Source organism: Erythrolamprus reginae, chromosome 1 (assembly GCF_031021105.1).
Source record: "Erythrolamprus reginae isolate rEryReg1 chromosome 1, rEryReg1.hap1, whole genome shotgun sequence".
Lineage (NCBI taxonomy): Eukaryota > Metazoa > Chordata > Lepidosauria > Squamata > Dipsadidae > Erythrolamprus > Erythrolamprus reginae.
Window position 1 is genome coordinate 151,882,866 of NC_091950.1, and position 26,200 is coordinate 151,909,065.

A 26,200-nucleotide genomic window follows, 5' to 3' on the forward strand; every position below is an offset into this window, starting at 1 on the left:
CCCTCTCGGCTTCTGGGCAGGTTTGGAAAACTCTGAGTTGATGATGATTTTTAAGTGAGCGATTGCTCACTGCTCAGCTTAGAGGGAACTATGGTTTCAACAATCGCTTGTTCACAGAGGCAGTCTCTGTTCATAGGTAACTACTTCACATTAACCTTTGAAAACTGCTGTAGGGAGAGCTTTGATGCATGCTGAAGTAACTATTTAGAATTTTGAAGCAGTTTTGTGGTATAAGTATCTTGCTGGTTTGTAAAAAGAGAGCTGCCTGTTCAGAAAAATGTACTTAAGTAATGCAAGACTGGTCCTTTTGGGCTTCCAGGTCTCTAATATATTGTTTAAATGCTCTAAATGCATTTAAAGAAATATGATCAGTGAGTTTAATGGAATTACTTCAAGTAAATAAAGGATTATTGCCTTAATATGTATGAGGAAACAACATTGTTTGTATTAATTTACTTGGTCAGCATTGAACTGATGCAATAGGATGGTTATTATGGGGTGAGAAATTAACTGTTTGTTTATTTATCTCTAACAATAAGCAAGATTACACTGAACAGCATTTTTGAATTTCATCTTCAATATTTGAACCTTCAGTATTCATTGATATTTTAAAGCCTGAACTATCCAATTTGAATTGAATACTAAGAAAATAGCTACTCAGAAGAATGATAACATGCAGGATAAGGGAGATGATTTCAAAACGTGGAAGCATATAACACAGATGTTTTATATTTTCCATTTATTACATCACCCTTCAGCACTCACTGTTTTAACATCCAGACCACTCTTGGGTAAGTAGCAGAGTCTTTTTTTTTTTTTTTGGTCTGCATCAATTTTTTTTCCCATGGCATCTTGGCCGGAGTCAGTCCTATGTTGAGTAAAAGGAAGAACACTTGAAAGCATTATTTGAGGGTTTAATGGATGAAGACTTGGCCCAGAAGCCAAGAATGACTGCGCAAGAGTTTTCAGTCACACAAGAGAGATGTGTGTGAAATTTGAATAGCAGCAACTCCATTTCAACTAACAGAAACTTTTATTACATCTGAGCACCGAAAGATAGTGATATGTAGCTTCAGCCAATGAGATAATTTTTCTGTTTGGTACCTTTGGCTGCATCCTTCAACATGACATTTGCAGTAATGGGCCTCATGTTGAATGACATTGTGTGCATGAGATAAGGCTACCATGGAGGCATGGATGTTTCATGTCTCTTCAAGTTTGTATTCAGAAGACCAGTGTCTGAAAAGCAGGCTGAGTCATATCAAAAGTTCCAGCTTACTGTACTTCTTGTTTAAAACTATATATCAAAATTTTAAAATGCTAACGATTTCAAAAGAGCAGAAATAACTTTCTTTCTTTGCACAAGTAGTAGGAATATAGTTATGTGTACATTATCCAAATTATGTTTTGTGATTTTGTGTCATTCAGTTCTTTCTATTAAGCTAGCAGCAGGCTCTAGATAATTGGAGGGGATTTTTTTTTTAATTGCAAAAGAATACTGAGCAGGAAATTTAAACAATTGAAATGGGGAAAGGAGAAGAAAGTAGAATTGCTTGTATTCACTGGCTGAAAGACCTTTAGTTTCAGCATCTCCTTTCCTTCCGGAAGCTAGTGTTGGTGTGCTTCCAACGGTTAGGAACTTGGATCATTCACTACAGTTATTTGGGGTCTGTTTCAGAGTTTAGATGGGACAGGAGGACTTATTTGAATGTCTGACTTGGAATGTGACAAATGATCACAGCTTGAGCTTTTCATTCCTGCCTGGGGTGGAGTTTACCATGAAATAAACTAATAAACCTGTCCAGCAGATGGAAATAGAGAAGTTATAAGCTTAGCAATATAACCCAGACATGCATATTTTTGAAACAGCTGCAGATATAGGGATGATCACAACAGCTGTAACACTGTGCAGCAGAGTTTTCCTATTAACTGAGTGGAAACTAATAAACCTGTTTAAGAACATTGCTTTAGTTCAAGTAGCCAGGAGAAAATTATATGATAGCTGCAGGTGTTCATACTCCAAGCAGCTTTATTCAGTCATTTTGCTGCTTAACATTTGCTATCACTCGGATATACACAACTATAAAGAACTTAATAGTTCTGCATTAGGATCATATTGTGGTAGTGGTGGTTTATAATTTTCATAGTATTTTATATATCCCTTTACTCTTTCATTCATCCCCATTGTTCCCTGTTTATGTGAAATTTTAAATCAGATTGACTTCTTTTATTTGTGTTTGATATAGCAAAGAACAATTCAGAGTATTAATTTATCCTTTTTGCCCCTTTGAAATGTGATGTTACTCAAGGATTGGCTGAAGAATGTCTACTTCTTTTTGTTCCCTTCCTTTCTATATTTTCTTTCTATTATCATATTGCTGTAAAATAGCAAATTCATTTTCTTTCAGCCAGAATAAAACCAGAATAAAGCTTCCCATCTTTTTAAGGTTGATCTCCCCCTCCCTTATTTTTTAAATAAAACATTTGATTGATTAAATTGGCTGAAAATTGCATTTTAGATTTTGAAAATGAGCAAAAATAAATTGTTCTGAAATTTAAGCATACAGTGTTCCCTTGATTTTCGCGGGTTCAAACTTCGCGAAAAGTCTATACCACGGTTTTTCAAAAATATTAATTAAAAAATACTTCATGGTTTTTTCCCCTACACCATGGTTTTTCCCACCCGATGATGTCAAATGTCATCGCCAAACTTTCGTCTGCCTTTAATAAATATATTTTTAAATAAACTTTAATAAATAAACATGGTGAGTAATAATCTAAATGGTTGCTAAGGGAATGGGAAATTGTAATTTAGGGGTTTAAAATGTTAAGGGATGGTTTGTGATACTATTCATAGCCAAAAATGGCGTATTTACTTCCGCATCTCTACTTCGCGGAAATTCGACTTTCGCGGGTGGTCTCAGAACGCATCCCCCGCGAAAATTGAGGGAACACTGTACTTGGTTTTAAGCAGGTGACATATTAAACGGTGTCTCATAGAAATTGTGTGCCATTGTATGTATAGTTAGAATAGCTTTAAAAATAACTTTTGCATACAGAGGAGGGGTTGGTGGAGGTGATCCTGGAAGTGATCCTATTGAGAAGTTGTAGCTATAACATTTTGCCTTCTGCTACAGTCAATGAAGCAGTGGAAGTGATGTGCCGGTGCCTGGAGGCTGTTGGGGTCTGGATGGGTGTCAACAGACTCAAACTCAACCCGGATAAGACGGAGTGGCTGTGGTTCTGTCTCCCAAGGATAATTCCATCTGTCCGTCCATAACCCTGGGGGAGAGAATTATTGACCCTCTCAGAGAGAGTCCGCAACTTGGGCGTCCTCCTCGATCCACAGCTCGCATTAGGAAACATTTTTCAGCTGTGGCGAGGGGGGCGTTTGCCCAGGTTCGCCTGGTGCACCAGTTGCGGCCCTATCTGGACCGGGACTCACTGCTCACAGTCACTCATGCCCTCATCACCTCGAGGTTCAACTACTGTAATGCTCTCTACATGGGGCTACCTTTGAAAAGTGTTCGGAAACTTCAGATCGTGCAGAATGCAGCTGCGAGAGCAATCATGGGCTTCCCAAGGCATGCCCATGTTACACCAACACTCCGCAGTCTGCATTGGTTGCCGATCAATTTCCGGTCTCAATTCAAAGTGTTGGTTATGACCTATAAAGCCCTTCATGGCATCGGACCAGAATATCTCTGGGACCGCCTTCTGCCGCACGAATCCCAGCGACCGGTTAGGTCCCACAGAGTTGGCCTTCTCTGGGTCCCATTGACTAAGCAATGTCGTTTGGCGGGACCCAGGAGAAGAGCCTTCTCTGTGGCGGCCCCGGCCCTCTGGAACCAGCTCCACCCAGATATCAGAGTTGCCCCCACCCTCCTTGCCTTTCGCAAGATCCTTAAAACCCACCTCTGTTGTCAGGCATGGGGGAATTGAAATTTCCCTTCCCATTAGGCTTATAGAATTTATACATGGTATGCTTGTATGTATGAGTGGTTCTTTAAATTGGGGTTTTTTAGATTACTTTTAATATTAGATATGTTTACATTGTCTTTTTATACTGTTGTTAGCCTCCCCGAGTCTTCGGAGAGGGGTGGCATACAAATCTAATAAATAATAAACAAAATAATAATAATAATAATAATAATAATAATAATAATAATAATAATTAATCTGAGTTAATAATCTCAATCCTGCTATTTTAGAATGTCTTCCATTGGTACCTTATTAACATATGTGTTAAATGGGTTAATAAATTTGAATACACATCTAGTTTGACTATTGAAGTGAAAGAGAAGAAGGGAGGCTTCTAAAATAATGACTGGGATTAATATTTTTTATGGTTCTCAATGTAAAACATTATCTTAAGTATTTAGAAAATGCACTACTTCTCTATTAAAGTTTTCACTGAATGTTCTCCTGAGCTGTTATTTATTTTTAGGTTTATATTTTATCTCTTTCCTGAAGCATTTATTTTTCTTCAGAAAATTAATCATTAATGGGAACAGGAGGGTGTAGTTGTATATCTGTCTGGTAGGGCTCAGCATGAAGGATATTTAATTAGACATTTACATATCTCAGTCAATGTTTGTTTTGGATGTTTTCCTAACAAAATTGAAGCTTTCTCTGTGGTTATGGAATCTCTCATTATGGATTATGACACTGGAATCCATCAGCATCTTTCATCTTTTAAATGTTTTGTTTTTAAATTTAGAACAGAAATTAAGGAACCTCTAATAGAGATGAGACATATTAAATGGAGTTACTACTCATTACTACTTGATAGCTGAGTAGCAAGACATAACAGTAGCTAAAAGGACAGAGTTCTCTAGGGATTCTGCAAAAGCATGAGATCTGAAACTGACATTCTCTGAAAGCACTTGATTTTTTTTTTTATCTCTAGAGACTGGTGATTGATTCACAATCATTTTGATAACTTAAGTTATGAGAGTGCTGAATATGCCCTGTCTACAGTCTGAGTGGTGATGATGGTGATTAAGATGTGATCTCAAAAATTGTTTCTTTATTTCTATTTACGTAGCTGCCTATCTTACAATAAATCCTTGTCAGCTCCTAATCAAAAGCTAACACATAAAAACAAAAATCTGATAGCAGGCCAAGCTTCCTATGTGCAATCACCTTGTCTTATCCCAGCGGTTGAGTGGAAAGTCAGGTCTTCAATTTTTTTTTCAGAAGGCTGGGTGGGGTGGGGGGTAGAAGCCTGACAAAATTCAGGGGTATTCCACAGGGCAGAGGCTGGTATAGAAAATGCACTCTTCCTATCTCCCATAAGATGGCAATGTTTAAAGAAGACTAACAATCCTGGGCCTAGAAAGCCTAGAACTATGGCTCCTAAAACACGATTTGAGTATTTGAGTATTGCCCACAAGATCATATGCTGCAACGTCCTACCGGTCAATGACTACTTCAGCTTCAACTGCAACAACACAAGAGCACGCAACAGATTCAAACTTAATACGAACCGCTCCAAACTTGACTGTAAAAAATATGATTTCAACAATCGAGTTATCGACGCGTGGAACTCATTGCCGGACTCAATTGTGTCAACCCCTAACCCCCAACATTTCTCCCTTAGACTCTCCACAGTTGACCTCTCCAGGTTCCTAAGAGGCCAGTAAGGGGCGTACATAAGTGCACTGGTGCACCTTTCGTCCCCTGTCCAATTGTCTTTCCTTTCTCTCACTTATCATATATATTTTCTTTCTTTCATACAGTGATCCCCCGTTTATTGCGTCCCCAACCATTGCGAACAGGGTACTTCGCTATTTTTCAACCCGGAAGTAAACAACACCATCTGCGCATGTGTGCCATTTTCTTTCTATGGCCACGCATGCGTAGATGGTGGAGTTTGCCGGGCAGATCAGCTGCTGGGCGGCTTCCCTGGGTCTTCCCCCTCTTGCCGGGTTTCCCCTTTGCGTGGGCGGCGGGGAAACCCCAGCGCCGCTTCCCAGCTGAGTGGCGCGAGCAACGGCGTGGGCGGGCGAAGGGCAGGCGGTGGGCGCTCGGACAAGCGGCGGCCGCACCAGCAGCAGCGAGGAGCCAAACATCCGTGTTTCCCCTTTCTGTGGGCAGCGGGTTTCTTCGGCTCCTCGCTGGTCCCCAATTCCGCCAACATCAGGCTCTCCACACGCCCTTTCGCCGTAACACGAGAGCCTTCCGAAAACTCTTTCCGAGCGCCTCAGAGCAGCACCCCCACCCCTCTTTGATTCCCTCAACCCGCCCGGCCCCTCGCTCCCCTTTTCCACACGCGCCACCCAAGAAACGGTTCATCCCGTCTGGGCTTCCCCCCCTCCTCTTGCTCGCTCGCGCTCTCGTTTCCTCTTCCCGCCGCCGCATTCGGAGCCCGAGAGGGGGAAAGAGAAGAATGGAGAGAGCCGCGCGCCGGAGACTGCCCCCGCTCCCGCCTCAACAGCAGCCACGGGAGGGGAGTTGCTGCAGCTGCCCCCAGACTTTCCACCAAGCCCAATACCGCCAGCCCACATGCCCGCCTCTCCCCGCGGCTGAGGAGGAGCGAGAGGAGCAGCAAAGTCCCACGCAAGTGCATCTTCTCCAGGCGGGGGCAAGAGCGGCGGGGCGAGTCCGCAGGAAAAAAGCCACGGGCGACCGAGCGGATCCTGCCGTTTGGGGCACTCGGCGGGCAGGGGCATGAAGGATCTCTCCGCCGGCCTCGGGAGCGCGTGGGAGGGTGGCGAGCCTAGGAAGACGAGGCGACGCCGGCCGCTGTCGAGGTAGAGGAGGAAGCGGATTGGCGCTCCGTCCCGCCAGGGTTCCTCTCCATGAGGGCGTCCGCCGAGCTGCCCGAGCTGCCCGTCTTCAATTCACCATCTCACCTGGGCTCCCGATCCTGCTGGGCGGCGGGGAGACTCGGCGGGGAGCGCGCGCGTCCGGGACCCAGAGCGCCCTTGTGGCCGCCCATTCATGCCGCTCCGTCGCTCGCCATGCTGGCTTCCCCTCAGGAGACGCGCCTGAGTGGCCTTTTTGCAGTTCCTCTCTGTTCCTCTCAAGAGTTCTTGCGGGGGAAAAGCCGCTAGCCGGCTTTCGGAGCTCCTCCGCCGTCACCCGGCTTCTGGCAGAAGCCTTCTCTCTTTTTTTTCGTGCGCTTGGCGAGGAAAAGCAGCAAGAAAAAAAAGAGAGAAGGCTTCTACCAGAAGCCGGGTGATGCCGGAGGAGCTCCGAAAGCCGGCTAGCGGCTTTTCCCCCGCAAGAACTCCTGAGAGGAACAGCAAAAAGGCCACTCAGGCGCGTCTCCCGAGGGGAAGCCAGCGACGGAGCGGCATGAATGGGCGGCCACAAGGGCGCTCTGGGTCCCGGACGCGCGCGCTCCCCGCCGAGTCTCCCTGCCGCCCAGCAGGATCGGGAGCCCGGGTGAGACGGTGAATTGAAGACGGGCAGCTCGGCGGACGCCCTCATGGAGAGGAACCCTGGCGGGGCGGAGCGCCGATCCGCTTCCTCCTCTACCTCGACGGCAGCCGGCGTCGCCTCGTCTTCCTAGGCTCGCCACCCTCCCACGCGCTCCCGAGGCCAGCGGGGAGATCCTTCATGCCCCTGCCCGTCGAGTGCCGCAAACGGCAGGATCCGCTCGGTCGCCCGCGGCTTTTTTCCTGCGGACTCGCCCCGCCGCTCTTGCCCCCGCCTGGAGAAGATGCACTTGCGCGGGACTTTGTTGCTCCTCTCGCTCCTCCTCAGCAGCGGCGGCACGAGCGGCGGCGGCACGAGCGGCGGCCGGACGAGTGGCGGCAGCACGAGCAGCGGCGGCACGAGCGGTGGCCGGACAAGCGGCGGCGGCACCAGCGGTGGCCGGACAAGGGGCGGGCGGGCAGGCGGCTCCTCAGCTGTTGGGCGGGGGTCTTCCCAAGTGCGGAAGTAAAAAACATCTGCACATGCGCCATGGAAAAAAAAGGGCGCACATGCGTAGATGGTGTTTTTACTTCCGCATCACTATATTGCGAAAAACCGATCATTGCGAGGGGTCCTGGAACGGAACCCTCGCAATGATCGGGGGATCACTGTATATCCTCTCCTCTAAGTTCACTTTACCCTTATATATATTACAACATGTCTATTTTTCTTCCTATGTATTTGTGTATTGGACAAATGAATAAATAAATAAAAATAAATAAAATGTCCAGCCTATCTATCCTGGTAGGATAGGTACCTGTCCTTTAGGAAAAGGCCATATTGCAGATTACTTGGCCCTATGCCACATAGGCCTTAAAAGTGATGATCCGCACCTTAAATTGCGCCCCGAAAGAAACTGGAAGCCAGTGCAGCTCATGCAACAGAGGTATTACTTGGACGAACCTAAGGGTGCTCTTCATAGTGCATGTGGCCACATTCCAGTTGTTCTCTAGATCTAATATAAATGCAAAATCCCATGAATGGTGAAATGCAATTGATTCAAATTTTATGGAAGATAAAATTAGAATAACATCACAGTAGTTGTTTACAATCTTAGAAAAGGCAGACAAAGAAAATAATATTGAAATGAGGAAAGAAGCGTAGGGAGCTAATGCCTGGGTAGAGTTACTGCTGTGAAAATACAGAACGAAAAAGTATAATGTGGCTTCAAAGCCAATCATATTTAGCTAGACATCTTGGTTTGAAGCCATAGGATTCAAAAGCAAAGACGGACATGTAGATAGTTCTAAATGGAAGAGTAGAACTCATATTTGATCCTTTTGAGTTTTTTCTTTTATTTGCTTAAGTGGAGCATTGGCATTTTTTCCCTTAGGGATTTTGCTTTGTAAAGACAAAGTTTTGGTTGCAGTACATGTGTTTACTTCCCCAAACTTTCAAAAATTGTTGGGTGTAACTGAGGTCAGATTGTATTACTGAAGGCATGGAAATCCTTCACTTTTTATTTTTCTCCAAAGATGATTGTTTCCTCTCAGAAGAGTAACAGAAGTTACAAAATGGTTATTACTATACTTATAACTTGATTGATTGATTACATTCCATTAAATCAGTTTCATATTTTAGTAACCACACATATTTTTCTCTAGGACACTCTGTTCTCAACCAATTCTGCTTGTAACTTAGATTTTTATAATATAGGCTATACCAAATCATCCAAAGGACATTCTTTCTAATCTCCTTTATGTGAAGTCTGCAACTGGTTGTAAATCACAAAATGCACAAGTAGTTGAAAATGATAATAATCCACTTCCAAGGTGAAATGAAATAGAAAACCCATTTCATTTTATAGGTGAAGTGGAAAGAACAATATATTTTAAATATAGTTTTAAGCACATAGATAGCATGGCATCTTTCTGGAAGTGTGACTGTAAAAATCTTATTCAAAAGATACATATACGTGCATACATATATGTATGCTTAACATGCACTGATTCCATCAGTAGAATCCACCCACCTGTAGTCCTTGAATCAAAAGGAGCTGGACATTTCTTTTCATAAAATCCAGAAAAGCCATTCAACATTTATAAAACCATTTCTATGTCAAAGTTACAATCTAAAGATAACTCCTAAAAATACAAATCATAATGTGAGGATCATTGAATTGCATCTGAAATATATAAAGTTAGAAACATAGAAGTCTGACGGCAGAAAAAGACCCCATGGTCCATCTAGTCTGCCCTTATACTATTTTCTGTATTTTATCTTAGGATGGATATATGTTTATCCCAGGCATGTTTAAATTCAGTTACTGTGGATTTATCTACCACGTCTGCTGGAAGTTTGTTCCAAGGATCTACTACTCTTTCAGTAAAATAATATTTTCTCATGTTGCTTTTGATCTTTCCCCCAACTAACCTCAGATTGTGTCCCCTTGTTCTTGTGTTCACTTTCCTATAAAAAACACTTCCCTCCTGGACCTTATTTAACCCTTTAATATATTTAAATGTTTCGATCATGTCCCCCCTTTTCCTTCTGTCCTCCAGACTATACAGATTGAGTTCATTAAGTCTTTCCTGATACGTTTTATACTTAAGACCTTCCACCATTCTTGTAGCCCGTTTTTGGACCCGTTCAATTTTGTCAATATCTTTTTGTAGGTGAGGTCTCCAGAACTGAACACAGTATTCCAAATGTGGTCTCACCAGCATTCTATATAGCGGGATCATAATCTCCCTCTTCCTGCTTGTTATACCTCTAGCTATGCAGCCAAGCATCCTACTTGCTTTCCCTACTGCCTGACTGCACTGTTCACCCATTTTGAGACTGTCAGAAATCACTATGCCTAAATCCTTTTCTTTTGAAGTATTTGCTAACACAGAACTGCCAATACAATAGTCAGATTGAGGATTCCTTTTCCCCAAGTTTTCCCCATTATTTTACATTTGGAAACATTAAACTGCAGTTTCCATTGCTTTGACCATTTATCTAGTAAAGCTAAATCATTTACCATATTGCCGACGCCTCCAGGAATATCAACCCTATTGCACACTTTAGAGTCATCGGCAAATAGGCAAACCTTCCCTACCAGACCTTCCCCTATGTCACTCACAAGCATATTAAAAAGAATAGGACCCAGAACAGACCCTTGTGGCACACCGCTTGTAACCTGACTCTGCTCAGAATACTCGCCATTCACAACAACCCTCTGGTGTCTATGCTTCAGCCAGCTGCAAATCCATTGAACTATCCAGGGATTAAGTCCAATCTTCACTAATTTATCTATCAGCTCTTTATGTGGAACCGTATCAAAGGCTTTGCTGAAGTCCAGGTAGGCAATATCCACGGCACCACCTTCATCCAACACCTTTGTGACATAGTCAAAGAAATCAATGAGATTAGTCTGACATGATTTGCCTTCAGTAAAGCCATGCTGATTTGGGTCCAATAAGTTATTGTTTTTTAGGTGCTGATTTATCCTCTTTTTCAGTAGAGTCTCCATCATTTTAACGACAACTGATGTCAAGCTAACTGGCCTGTAGTTACCAGCTTCTTCTCTACTGCCCTTCTTGTGGATAGGCACAACACTTGCCATTCTCCAATCCTCAGGAACATCTCCTGTTAACAAGGATTGGTTAAACAAATCAGTCAGGGGGGTAGCAATGACAGATCTGAGTTCTTTAAGAACTCTGGGGTGGATGCCATCTGGACCCATTGCCTTATTTATCTTTAATCGTTCAAGTTCTTCTAAGACATCGGCTTCTAAGATCACTGGAGCTGAATCCGTACAGTTGGAAGCAATGCTATATCCCTCTATAGTATTATTTTGTAAGGTGTCTTTTGAGAAAACTGAACAGAAGTAGCTATTGAAATGGTCAGCGATCTCCTTATTCCCATTAATGCATGTATTTTTCCCGGTACTAAGCTTCGTGATGCCGCAGTTTTTCTTCTTCTTATCACTAATATATCTGAAGAAGGTTTTATCCCCCTTCTTTAGAGATTTGGCAATTTCTTCCTCTTTTGAGGCTTTAGCAGCATATATTATCTGTTTCGCCTCCTTCTGTCTCATTTTATACACCTCCCTATCAGCTATACTTCCAGACTCTTTATACCTCCTATAGGCAGCCTTTTTTTCATTGACTATAGTCCTTACATCATTGCTAAACCATAGCGGTTTCTTCTTCCTTTTACCTTTAGTTATTTGTCTTACATACAGTCCAGTGGCTTTTAAGATGGCCTTTTTAAATACAGTCCACTGGGTGCTCGCTCCTGCCATTTTATCCCTCCCCTTTAATTCATTATCTAAATATTCCCCCATTGCATTAAAATTTGTTTTTCTGAAATCCAATACTTTGGTTGCATTATAGGATTGCTCACAATGAGTTTTTACATCAAACCACAAACATAGATGGTCACTGCAACCTAAATTTTCTCCCACCTTGACATCTGAAACCCAATTCCCATTCGTAAAAACTAAATCTAGAATATTCTCCCCTCTAGTTGGTGTCTTAACCAGCTGTGCCAGAGCTGCTCCTGTAAAGGCCTCTACTATATTCTTACTTTTGCATGTAAGGGCACTGGGGATATTCCAGTCAACATCAGGCATGTTGAAATCACCCATAACCACAATATCTCCCTTTACTGCCATTTGGGTAATTTCATCCACCATCTTGTTGTCATATTCCTCAGATTGCCCTGGAGGCCTATAGATCACCCCAATTCTAATGACAGAACCGTCTTTATTTTGCATGCAAATCCAGAGGGTCTCTAGATCTTGACATGTATTTTGAATTAGTGTTGTTTTTAGAGTTTCTTTAACATAAATGGCTACTCCACCTCCCCTTCTCTCTATTCTATCCTTCCTATACAGTGTATATCCTGGTATGGATATTTCCCATTCATTAGAATCCTTAAACCATGTCTCAGTTATGGCAACCAGGTCCAAATTATCTCTAGATATTATGGCCATTAATTCACAGAGCTTGTTGCTCAAGCTTCGAGCATTCGTGCACATTACACGAAGAACATTATTTTCATTATTAGTTTGCCCCTTATCATCAACAACTACATCTATTTTATTTGCAGCTCCCTTTTCATAAGCTTCCAAAAACTGCTTTATCCTCATTGGTCGGGGACAGAAATCACCCACATCAGTTACATCTCTGTCCCCTTTACCTAGTTTAAATGCCTGTCCAAAAAAGTTCTGAATTCCTCACCGAGTACCTGGGTACCTCTGTATGATGGATGCAAACCATCCCTCTTAAACAACTCCCTATTAGACCACCTACTGACATCATGACTTACATAGCCAAAACCTTCAGCTTTAGACCACTGCTTTAACCACACATTAAACTCTATGATACACGTTGTTTTATCCTCTTGGCCACAAACCGGTAACACTTCTGAGAAAGTCACTGAATCTGCTATTTTACCCAGCTCCACACTTAGACATTGAAAATCTCTTTTTACTACATTGACATTTCTCTGGGACAAATCATTTGTGCCAAGATGCACCACCACATCAATGTTATTACCTTTACTCACAGCCTTGACAATGTTTGTAATCCTCCTCCTGTCCCTGCTGGCAGTGGCCCCTGGGAGACACCTCAGTTGCTTTCCTGGTTTAGGGAATCTTGCTATGTAAAGTAAGAAAATCATTGTGAAGTATAAGGAAATTGTTTGCTTCAATTCGTTCATTATATTACACTACAATGAGAATTACAAAAATGTCCATTTGGTATTGATCTCTTCAAGGAAAATTAAAGTTTTTATGTCTCCAGCAGAAATTTAGGAGAGGGTGATGCAGCAATTTTACCACAACAAGGGCATACACACAGCTGAGACCTTTATCCTGTGCTATAAGTTGAATAAACAATGAGGATTGCACGGTGTTGACCTAGAGGAAGGATGGGGAAGAATGAATCCATTGTTCAGTCCCCAATCTGCACCTTCAGCAATGGAAAGAAAGCAAAATGAACAAGTAGGGCAGGCTGCTAAAGCTGGACTTACTTAGGCTGAAGAGGGATTGTCAAGCCGCTGTTTCCGTGTCCTTTTGAAGGGCTTGAAAGCACTTCCTGGGGAAGGTTACAGCCAAAGGATGCCCGTTTGGATCATCCCTTTGCCAGCAGCAGTCCAGGAGAATAAGAGGCACTTGCTAAGCAACCACCCGTCAGAACACACTGTTCATCGGCCTGTTTAGCAATCCTTTCCTTACTCCCACCGTCCTGCTGAAAAGATTGGATAAGGGCAGAAGATAATGTATTGGGGAAGTAAGGTTAATAATGAGCCACAATATCTGAAAGGCTATCCACACTCTTGGACCAGGCTCAAAATTAGCTTTCCAACATAGTAGTCATTAAACCACAAATTCTGAAACTAAAACCTGTTGCAACCGACTCCTTTTAAAAATTTTATCTGACACATTATGCGCTAGTGATGTGTTCCCGACACACCTGCACAGACTTAGTAAAACCGACATCCTTTTTATAGTACCGATACCTCAATTACTTTATAATCTGTTGTAAAATTCACTTGGAAACAGTAGGAGGCTAACTGGCCTGTAATTCCCCAAGATTCCCTTTTTCCCATTTTTCACAATGGGGACAGCCTGTTAAGGATTTCCTAAAAATAATAGAGCAAGTCCTGACAATGGCTTAGGATGCAGTTTACCTGATCTAGACACATGGATTTATTTAAACTCATTATCCTGACTGTGCTTATGCCATGATTAAGTAAGAATCTCATTCCTTCAACCAATTTTTCAGTAATCAAGAATGTTCCATGACAAAACTGCAAAAGTTAGCTATGTAGCAGATGTGTTTTATGATCACTAGCCTGGGATGGCAAAAGCAGAGCATTTTATTTTTGTAAGAAATCCAACATTTACATAAGGAATTCGATTTATTTGAGTTCTATGCTGTTGTGATTCAGCCTGAGGCTCCTCAGGGAACGGCTGGAACTCTGCCAGCTCCATGCTCAGAGGGGAGGACGAGGAACAGGAGGAGGAGGAGGACCAGGCAGACAGGGAAGAGGAATGTCAGGACGAGGAGGAGGGAGAACAGCCTGAGACCCCCGGGGGGGAGCTCTCCCCAGCGAGTAGGCTGGAATCATTAGATGAGAACGCACAAGCCATCATAGATATGAGGCAGAGAAGGGCAGCACAACGAAGGGGACAATTAGCCAGGTATTTCCATCCCTAATAGGCAACAGCTGGGTTTGGGTGTGGTTCTCCTCAGAAAGGTTGACAAGGCAGGCCCGCCCTTCCTGTATTGTGGAGAGTTATCTTTTGGGAGTCCTGTGACCTTGCTTCGGTCCTTGGCGTCTCTGATTCTGGCTTGTGGCCTCGAAGGCTGAAAACTTGGGGGAGGCGTGGGTTTTATTATCTACAGTGGTGTGTGTGCCAGCAAGAAGCCTGTTGTATTGTCTGGCCGTCGTGACTCTTCTGTGAAGCTTCATAGCATTCCAGTTTGTAAGAACAGTTTTTGTTATCTGTGTTTGTTTTCAAAGATATAAAATGACTTTGCTTTTTACCAGCATGTCTGGCTACTCTTTTTAGTTGGTGTTGATGTCTGGGGGAACCCAGACAGAAATATGCCGTCCAATCCCGTAGGAATCGAGTCCTGTAGAATTCAAGTTGTCAATCTACTCAGGAGTAGTTCTACTTAGGAGTAGATTGAATTTAAAATTTTTAATAAGTTAAATGTAATTAAATTTAAATTCTGTAGACACAGATGTAAATGTGGTTGATTTAACTCTAGAAGGACTTGATCGGCTAAATATAAAAACAAACAAAACTAGAAAATTGTCATAGTTTTATGGTTTGCAGAGTTGTGTTGGCTATAAATCCTATCTCAATTCACTGTCAGTCTCATAGTGAGTATAGTCACTAATAGCACTAGCTCTTTTTTGAGAGGAGGAGTGAGAGTATTAACTAGTGAAAAAATGCTACCTCATCACGAAAAAATAGATAATGTATAAAAACTCTGAAATGTATCAAATACAGGGCTTGGCTTACAACAGTTCATTTAATGACCATTCAAATTTACAATGGCACTGAAAAAAGTGACTTATGACCATTTTCCATTTTCCAGTTGTGACTTTTGAACTTTCTCCATCATCATGTGATCAAAATTCAGACGTTTGGCAACTGGTTCATACTTATGACCATTGCAGTGTCCCAAGGTCATATGATCAACATTTGCATTCTTTTCACAAGCAACATCAATGGGGAAGCCAGATTCACTTAACAACTGGGTTACTAACTTATCAACTGCGGTGAATTATTTGCCGACTGTGGCAAGGATGGTCGTAAAATGGGGCAAAACCCACTTAACAAATGTCTCACTTAACAATAGAAATTTTGGGTTCAATTGTGGTCGTAAGTCAAGGACTACCTGTAACTTAAATTTGAGTGTAAATTTGATTGACTTCTGTAGCTACCATACGTATAGAGTTAGTATGTTGTCAATTAGAGGTTTTTTTAAAAAAATAATCAGTGTGTTTCTATTAGGATGATGTCAAAAGTCATGTTCATATGTTCTATGGATCAGTTTGTAACTTCAGTGGAATGAAAAACTACTTTATTTATTAATCAAAATTAAATAGACACTCTCTCATTGGAGATAATGCTAAAGACCTCACCTAAAAAATACAAACAGGACTCACATATTAAATTAAGACACAATGCATTAAGGATGCAATATTAAATAAACATTTTGCACTATAACTGTGACATAAGTTTGTTTATAAACCATAACACATACAAATACACACACACTATATGTATATGTATATGTATATATGTGTATGTATATGTATACCAATAAATCTATATGTATACCAGTGTGTGTGTGTGTGTGTGTGTCTGTGCGCACACGTACACACACACACACCCATACACACACACACACACACACCCATTCACTTCATTCTGTTTTAAATACAATGCCAGTTTAAGAATGAGGTGTCAGAAGGTAACTTGGTCTGCTATATCTTAGGAAAAATGGATCTACAACAAGCACCATTTTAAGGCCAGTCACTTAACAATTTCTTTTCTTTCTCAGTACAGATGGCACATTATATCTTGTGTCTTTAGCTAAAATTTTCCCTGTGGTTCAGACATGCATGGCTTTTTGATTTCATATTAATACATTATTTTTTTAAAATGTGTCTGTTACAACCAAGCACCAGAAAACTATTTGGCAGCAAGAAATTATCTTCTCAGAAACAGAAACAAAACCTTTATGATTCCCATATAGGGATGCCTTCACATGGGGACATCTCTTCAAACCAGGAGTGTGTTCCAGATTCTTCAACTGCTGGTTTACTCAGGGACGCGCACAAGAAAAAACAGCCCTTGCACAGAAGCAAAAAACAAGATGGTGGTGCCTATGGTGCCCGCGAGAAAACCAGCTTGGCATGGCATGCCTGGGTTGCTACTAGTTCCAGCAACCTGCAAGGAGATGGGCAGCATATAAATGTGACTAAATAAATACATACATACATATAGAAACATAGAAACATAGAAGACTGACGGCAGAAAAAGACCTCATGATCCATCTAGTCTGTCCTTATACTATTTTCTGTATTTTATCTTAGGATGGATATATGTTTATCCCAGGCATGTTTAAATTCAGTTACTGTATATGTACATACATACAAACCCGGGCCACCAAGTTACTAATGGTTCTACAGAACTGGTCCAAACTGGTAGAAACCCACCTCTGCCTCAAACTATCATAGTTGGTTCTTTCCTCCCCCCCCCCCAATATTTTAATTAGAGATTGTGTTCCACAAATTAATCTATAGGAACTTTTTCTGAGGGTGGGTAACTAATAGCTTTTCTTTATTTTAACTTATTTCTTATCTCTGTTAGATAACGAAGAACATCTTGACGAATCTGTTGCGGAAAACATTGTAGATGGTGCCTCTACTGTGGTGAGTGGAAGATTAAAGACTGACAGGGAAATAGCCATATATCGTGACAAAACGACTGAGCAGCAAAGGCTGATGGGCAAGAAGATTGAGATACGTCTACCACCTCCTAGGGTGAGTTGATAAATGCTAGTATGATATTTATTAGTATTAGTATGATGTAGCTTCAAGGATCGAATGGTTCCATTTAGGATACTAATCTTCTCTTTTTTTAATATTTTTTTCAATTGATTTTAAAATATAGAATATAAAACACACACAAAACATATATCAAGTGCTCAGTGATTGTAGGATACTAATCTTCCTTGAGTGGCACTCCATAATATTTGACTGAAGATATTTCTGGAATTAAATCTGTTTCTTTTCTGGTTTAGAAATGCTTGAATTAAAAGATAATATATAAATTTTGACTGAAGATTTAAGTACAATAGTGAAATCTGATATAAACTTTAAAAAATTAAAAGAATGAAAAATGGAAAGGAAAAGAAGAAAAAATATAAAAAGTACAAAAAAGGAAAAAATTAATAATATAGTAATTAAAGAAAATGTATAAAGATGTGATTTTCAACTTTCATCACAAGTACAGTATAAGCAATTTTAGAAATTCTTTGCCCTCTCATAGTTCACAGCCAATGATATTCCATATCTATAAAAAATACTGTATATAGATATTCCATATGTATAAACAGCCATTGCCTATCTATTAACAAATCCATAAAGCATATTTTTTTCAGTTATGGTGCCATTTATCATTTACCAGAATAATAACATGTTTTATTTTAACTTTGATCAATTAAGCCAACTTCTTTCATTTCAACTGATCTAAAACTTTAATTGATTCAAATAATGTCATTGAATTTGATTTCTTGTCATTTTTTTCATCACAAGATTCTACAAACCTTTAATAAGCTTATTTTATAAATCCAGCATAATTTTTTTTTAGTTTTGAAATGTCACTTTTCAGCAGAAATTATATCAGAAAGTACAGTAGGTTTCTCAATTTGCCTTAATTAGAAAGGGGCAAGTTTTATTTATTTATTTATTGAATTTTTTTTTTAAATGCCGCCCTTCTCCTTAGACTCAGTGCGGCTTACAACATGTTAGAAATAGCGCTTTTTAAACAGAGCCAGCATATTGCCCCCACAATCCGGGTCCTCATTTTGCCCACCTCGGAAGGGTGGAAGGCTGAATCAACCTTGAGCTGGTGATGAGATTTGAACTGCTGACCTGCAGATCTAGCAGTCAGCTTTAGTGGCCTGCAGTACTGCACTCTACCCACTTCTAAATTGGAAATTAGAGAAGACTGCCAGGGGAAAAGAGAAAATAATACTTAACAGATTAGGACAGAGCATTTCTTTCCATAAATTTGAAGAATTTTGGCCTGGAAGATTTTAGCATGCTATTATTTATTTATTTATTTATTTATTTAATTTATTTAATTTATTTAATTTGTTTAATTTGTTTATTTGTTTATTTGTTTATTTGTTTATTTGTTTGTTTGAATTTATGCCGCCCCTCTCCGAGGACAATCAAGCATGCAGCTGGCATAGCGTAGTGTAAGGGGTTATTTCTAGTTGTAGGTTTTCTCATTCAGTCTTCAATCTTTTTCCCTCAGGTAAAATTGATACTAGCTAGCTGCCCTTTATACCACCCCATTTGGTTTTGCTATGCTAGCAGTACATGAGGTTTTCCCCTCTCTTATATTGTCCTTCATAGTGCCATATTTAGGCTGGTCTAATTGGCTTAACTGTTTTCTAACTGGCCCAAATCCAGGCAGAGTCTGAGTAGCTGAAGACTATTTAGGATGTTTCTTGGACAGAAACTTGACAGGCTCTGAAATTGGTTTTCACAGTCTCGAAAGCTTTTGAGGCTTCTGTTGGTGTGTGGGTTAAAAACTTGGCATGTGGTGCTTTTATATTCTTGAAAGCTCAAGAATAAAAGAGGCAAGCTCTGATTATAATTTATTGAAGTGATAGTGATGGAGTCTTTGCTATATAAAAATCATCTCTACTTAAAGATAAAATAATCACGGTGAAGTATTTTTCCAATGATCATGGGAGATTAAGTAGTTACTTATTACTCAAATTTAAATATTCATCCATCTAAAAAGTGAAACTCTGGGTGGAGAACAGAGACAAAAGCTTTAAAAAAAACCCAAGTGAAGGCCTCTCAGTAGCAACATATTATACACTGTGCCAGAGCTCTGTTAACATCATGGCTGATGTGTTTGGGTGGAAGAACTCACTAGTTTTACTCTATTTCACCAACGAAATTCAAGCCCACTCTGCCAGACCTGGTGGCATAGACAGAACCATCAAAAATAGGAGTCCCATAAGTAATCTTGCCCCATGCCAGGTGGGTTTTTTAAACTCACAGCCAGCACATTGAATTACACCCAGAAACCTACTGGGAGTAGTTGCACTTCCTGTGGTAGCAATGTTATAAGAGAGTGCCATGGCACGGTTGATCTTAGGCTACCAATGAAATACATCCCACAGGACACTGTATTAAAGAATCTTATATTAACTGCAAAGAGCTGTGGCAATATACTTTTCTGAGGTGGAGGCAGGGAATGATCACATGTTTATATTGTTAGGTTCAAATCTATAAAGTTATGTTAAGCAAGCATCAGCATCATCTCCCCAGCAATCCATATGGCTCTCATTGTGAAGGTGTTCCATAAATATTTGAAACTGATTTTACTCTCATGTAGGATGATTGCAAATCCTAGCCAGTATATGGAATCGCTTTCAGTTCTCCTTTGAGAGGTTTTGGGTTGTCCAGGACATTCATTATCTTTTCCTTCAGCTTTAATAGTTCATTGCTTTTAATATATAAGCTAAACAGAGTTGTTTGAAGTTGGGCAGCTTCTAAATTCTAATAAAGATCTAAAAATAATGTGATCCACAGCTCACATTAGAGAATCATCTTTCAGCTGTGGCAAGGGGGACGTTTGCCCAGGTTCGCCTGGTGTACCAGTTGCGGCCCTATCTGGATCGGGACTCACTACTCACAGTCATCACCTCGAGATTCGACTACTGTAATGCTCTCTACATGGGGCTACCTTTGAAAAGTGTTTGGAAACTTCAGATCATGCAGAATGCAGCTGCGAGAGTAATCATGGGCTTCCCAAGGTATGCCCATCTTACACCAACACTCCGCAGTCTGCATTGGTTGCCGATCAAATTCCGGTCACAATTCAAAGTGTTGGTTTTGACCTATAAAGCCCTTCATGGCATCGGACCAGAATATCTCTGGGATCGCCTTCTGCCACATGAATCCCAGCAACCGATTAGGTCCCACAGAGTTGGCCTTCTCCGGGTCCCGTCGAATAAACAATGTCGTTTGGTGGGTCCCAGGGGAAGTTCTCTGTGGCGGCCCCAACCCTTTGGAACCAGCTCCCCCCCTGAGATTAGAACTGCCCCCACCTTTCGTAAACTCTTTAAAACCCACCTCTGCCATCAGGCATGGGGGAACTGAGATAACTTCCCCAGGCCTATTCTGTTTAGGTTTGGTATGTTGTGTGCATGTTTTTTAAATTATGGGTTTTTAGTTTTAATTATTAGATTTGTATTATATATTGTTTTCTATTACTGTTGTGAGCTGCCCCCAGTCTACGGAGAGAGGCGGCATACTAACTAACTAACTGACTGACTGACTGACTGACTGACTGACTGACTGACTGACTGACTGACTGACTGACTGACTGAATGAATGAATGAATGAATGAATGAATGAATGAATAAATAAATAAATAAAATAAATAAACAAACAAACAAACAAACAAACTGAGCACACACGACAAACCTTGGCATAGCTATCTCAGAAGCCAAAAGCAATTGTTATCTCTTTCTTTTGTTTAAAAAAAGAGAACTTTGATATGTTCTAAGCTTTTCTGTTCTGTGTTCTCTTTCTGCATTGTTGGTGCATTGCAGACACTCTGTCAACAGGAACTGGATCAGGTTTTGGAACGTATATCAACCATGCGCCTGCCAGATGAACGTGGTCCGTTAGAGCATCTTTATTCCCTGAATATCCCAAATTGTGATAAGCAAGGCCTTTACAATCTCAAACAGGTAAAAAGAGTACTTGGGTGACTGCAGAAAACATGGTAAAAAGGTCAATGCATAGTTCCACTCTAAGCAGATTCATGTAAAACTGAACACAAGACCATGTAGTGATTTGTTGTTCAGTTGTTTTCATAAACAATTATTTTATATAGAACAAATATATTATAGGCATTCAAAGGAAAATTACAGAAGAGAGAATATTTTCCCACTCATATTGTTTTTCACATCCCCAGTGGGCATATAATGCCTGCTTTGCTTTAAAATATTTTAATTTTATGCCCATTGGTCAACTATCTTTGGAGCATGGAAAATAGGTTTACTTGCTTCTATGTAATTAGTGAATGAGTTGCCCATATGAAATTCTACCTGTTATCTTCTGAGTCATGTTTTTATTGCCTTTTATTTTATTTTATTTTAGTTAAAACAACTTTATATCATAAATATTAAGAACAAGAAGCAAGCTTTAAAAAACTGAGTTGGGTTAATTAGTTTTTAAAAAACCCTGTGTAGAAGACAAATCGGAAAGGTGGGACCACTGTCCTAGAGGAATAAAGGATGGAGTCCATGTGCACAAATAACTCAGGCAACAAGGTTTCTTGAAAGGATCATAGAGCCAGAACCTTTTGTCATTTCAGACATCCCTACGTGAGCCTACTTGCCATTTTCTAAAGATGCATCAATAATCCATCCAGTTTTTCTTTTCTAAAAGACATTTTCTTTTCTTAGAACCTCCTTCTTAGACATACAGAGTGTGAACATCAATGTAAGGTGGTGTTGCTTTGATGTAACCTTTGTCTTTGTAAGACAAAGGGCATAACCCCAGTGCTTTCAGGGATCCAATTATCTTGAAAGGCCCACACCCATGGCTGTGGACAATGTCCTTTCAATTGATTAGTGCCCTGAAGGAACTATTGTGTGCTCTTTTTATACGAGATCAGATTACAGGCAGATGCATGCAGAATTTGGCTTGCTACTTGCTACTGCAAAATAAAATAAGCATCGCAAGAGAGCTTGAGTCATATTTGAGTTAGAAATACAGAAAAGTGCAGTCTATATTGGCAAGAAGAAGAGATATGTGGTCAACTGCTTTGCTCATTTGATTCCCATTGGGCATACCATTTTCTATTTGGGAGGTGAGATTAATATTGGATCAAGACTCAAATAAAAGCTATTTGCAGTCAAGCCACTAAGACTAATTTGAACAAATCTTCAATAATTCACTCCTCCAATCCTTAAATCAGAATGGCATGGGTGTATTTACAATGTTCTGCTAGTTTATCCAAGCAAAAAATGTCCCTTTTTGGCATGATTGTATCTAGAAGGCTCGAATAATTTGTTTATAGATTAAGTAATGCACTATGGAATGTCTTTATGTTATCAAATTTGACATACTAATGACATAAATGTGTCATATTAGATTGTTCCAACCAATGCATGGCAGAGGATGAAAATAAAGATTACTGAAAAACACAGAAGCACACATTAATTTATTATGTGAGGTCAACATTTATTGAATTGATTGAAATTATACTACATGCTAAGCCATAAAACTTAGTTTGAAAACAATTATGCTCGGTTCACATAATAAATTACACCATCATCTGAGAATGGCTTGGTGCACAATATAAATGAAATGATCGAGTTTAATGGACCTAAAAAATATTGTTCGCACCACCCTCTACAAATATCTGCCTTCCTATTCCTATTCTTCCTTTCCCAGTGCTCGCTGGGGAATGGCTTTGGTAGTTCCTTTGAATAAGCTTAAACATTATCTATGATGAAATCTATTGAGTGTTCCAAAATCCTGTCGGAAGTCACAGCTCTCATTGAAAGCAAAATCTACTATTCTGATTTTACTTCTTGCTGCAAAGCATGACATTCTTCAGCAAATTTTAAACCAAATACAAGAAAGAAGTGACTAAGTGATAGAACTAGAATTTATTTGGTATTTTTTCTTAATGACAAGTGATTGTGACATGTAATTTGGCCTGCTGATGTTTAATTATTACATTGTTAATCTGGGACAATATCAGGGCAGTAAATCAACTTTTTCCAGCTTGATGTTCTAGTCCAGGGGTAGGCAAAGTTGGCTCTTTGATGACTTGTGAACTTCAACTCCCAGAATTCCTAAGCCAATCATGCTAGCTCAGGAATTCTGGGAGTTGAAGTCCACATGTCATAGAAGAGCCAACTTTGCCTACCCTTGTTCTAGTCCATGGGTATCAAACTAGCCATGTCACGTTGCCGTCATGTGATGTTTCATGACATTTTCCACATTTCCAGAGTTGTGGTGGGCATGGCCTGCGTGTGACGCATCCGGCCTGCAGGCTGCCAGTTTGACACCCCTGTTCTAATCTATAGAATTGGCTGGCCTTAAAGTTCCTAGGAAAATGGAATGGTTTGAATAGGTTAAAAATGATTTTGGAAGACTGAGTAATCATTTGTCATGATTGTCAACTATAGAAGGGTCTATTTAGCCATCTGAATTATCTATTCTTCTGCTTCCCCTCTCTGTTTTTAGTGCAAAATGTCAGTGAATGGCCAGCGAGGAGAATGTTGGTGTGTTAATCCCCACACTGGGAAAACCATCCTGGGATCACCTACCATCCGTGGAGATCCTGAATGCCAACTCTTCTATACTGACCATGAGCAGGAAGACAGGGGACCATCAGCCTTTCAAGTGCAATAGATGGACATATTCCTACTCTCTGTCATGTGGCTTGGCCTATTCTCAGTGCTGGATTTTACATGGGTTTAATGCATCTTGATTTTTATTTCTCTTTGTGTTGATGTTCCAGCATGATGTTCCAGGGATTTTTGGGGTGGGGGTGGGGGAAATCTGAGCTATACATTAATCTCAGTTGCTTGCACCATTGGGAAAATACAATAAAGGTGGTGGATAGAAAGTTTTGATATCTCAGGCATTCTCTTATCCGGCTCCCAACTCTACCCAAAATCTTCTAAATCGTTTTTACTCTTGCCAGAAGGAGCAAAGAAAAGGAGGTCAGAACAAAGAGTTAACCTGACCTCTTCACCCACACGTGCTCCTGTTTCCACCAGGCTGGATGAGATAATCCTTATCCTAATTCTTTCTCACCACCCAAATCAAAGACCAAAGATTGTAAATACTACATTGTGCCTGCTACACAGAGCCCTGAAGTCTGTCCATGTTGGTCCCATTTGAATATTAGGTGTGTTATAGCTAAAGGACTGCTTAACAATCAATATTTCTTGGAAGGCATGTCCAGCATGCCACCATGTTGTCCTAGAAGGCACTGCATTTAATATAAAGTTTACAAAAGTCTAAATCCCTGCTATCACCCCACACCCACTGCCATTAACTGTTAAAACATCAACGTGTAGCCTTATTCACTGAGAATCCAATGCTTCAGATTATTATTCAGCATCCTGCTGCCTCTTAGATAAGACTTCATAACTCTTAAGAAGCAAAAACCCATTTAAAACCCATGAGTTGACCAGTCATTCTACTTACCCTAAATGATGTAGGTCCAAGATGGGCAGTGCCTGTGTCTCTGTAAGTAAATGACACTAAATAATAGTGCTTTGTAAACATTGAAAGTGGACAGATTATATGTATATGTTCATTGATATGCATACAAGCCTGTATAGAATAATCAAATCTGGGAGCTAGGAGAGATACGGTGTTCAATTTTAAGTTCCCAGCAATGAATTACGTTTCTCAGATAACCATTTCACCCTCTTGAGTTTGATTTTGCTTATGGAGTGGATCATGGAAATGTTGAAACAAAATGAGAAGCAGTTGCATGTCTTATGTCTTCTTGTATTATATATGCCAATTTATATTTACTGAACAGTTGCTATTAGTATAATTGTTGAAGACAGGAGGTTTTGTGTGTGTTCCTTTTTAAAAGAAATAATGCCATATATATTGGAAGAGGGGAAAAAATGAAACATTTTCATCTTTTTTTCTGTAAGAACACAGCAGAAAGAAGACAGTATGACTGAGCTTGTCTCTGATTGAGATAACAGAGTTCTCCTTCAGTCAACTTGCCATTTCACTGCATTCTTTTCGCACACACAACTCTTGTTGTTCTATCATGGTTGATGCCTTGAAAAAAATCTCCTTCCTTCTCTACCTGCCTCCCCTCCCAAAACTGCAGCACTCTATGGCAGTTCGTAATTTGAGGCATACAGCTATATTTCTTTTCCACTTCCATAATCTCTGGTGAAAATGAGGAGGGGAAATTGTGAATTACTGAGAATGTCAGTACCTCTGGCCCATAGGCAGGTACATATACACACCTGCTTCGAGAGATTTTTGTGTTGTTGTTGTTTTAAAAAAATCAATGTTTCATGTTGCAAGACAGAGACTGGCAGAGGAAATGAGTTGAAATGTAAATATTAACTTTGATATTTAAATTTCAACCTATTATTAATATTAAATTTGAATTTAAACAAATATTTTTTCCCGAGCAAATTGTAGACAGTGGATTATTCCGAGTAGGAAAGCAAATATATGTTAAAGAACTCATATACTTTTTGGTAACAAGAGATTCTGTGGAGAGAAAAAAAAGGCAATGCCGTAAATCAGGGGTGTCAAACTCGCAGTGTCATGGGGGCGTCACATAACTAGTGATGGGTGAAACCAATGGTGTTCAGGTTCGGCAAGTTCGGATGAACTTTACGCAAAATTCGGCCGAACCCGAACCTGAATGGGGAATCCCTCCCACGAAGAGATTTCGGGGGCGGAGCTTTGATGTCACCAGCAGGTTGCTAAGGACGCTAAGGTGATCACTTCCTGGATTCCATGGAATCCAGGAAGTGATCACCTTGGC

General features: G+C 40.5%; 1 protein-coding gene across 1 annotated transcript in view; it reads left to right on the plus strand.

Annotated features, from left to right (window-relative positions):
• Positions 1-26,200, plus strand: part of IGFBP2 (insulin like growth factor binding protein 2) — a 69,859-nt gene that overhangs the window by 42,716 nt on the left and 943 nt on the right. The window contains exons 2-4 of the mRNA XM_070729790.1: positions 17,255-17,427; positions 21,249-21,389; positions 23,905-26,200. The exon at positions 23,905-26,200 is cut by the window's right edge and continues 943 nt beyond it. Coding sequence (XP_070585891.1) covers positions 17,255-17,427; positions 21,249-21,389; positions 23,905-24,072 — 482 coding nt within the window. The 3' untranslated portion in view covers positions 24,073-26,200. The remainder of the gene's footprint in view (positions 1-17,254; positions 17,428-21,248; positions 21,390-23,904) is intronic.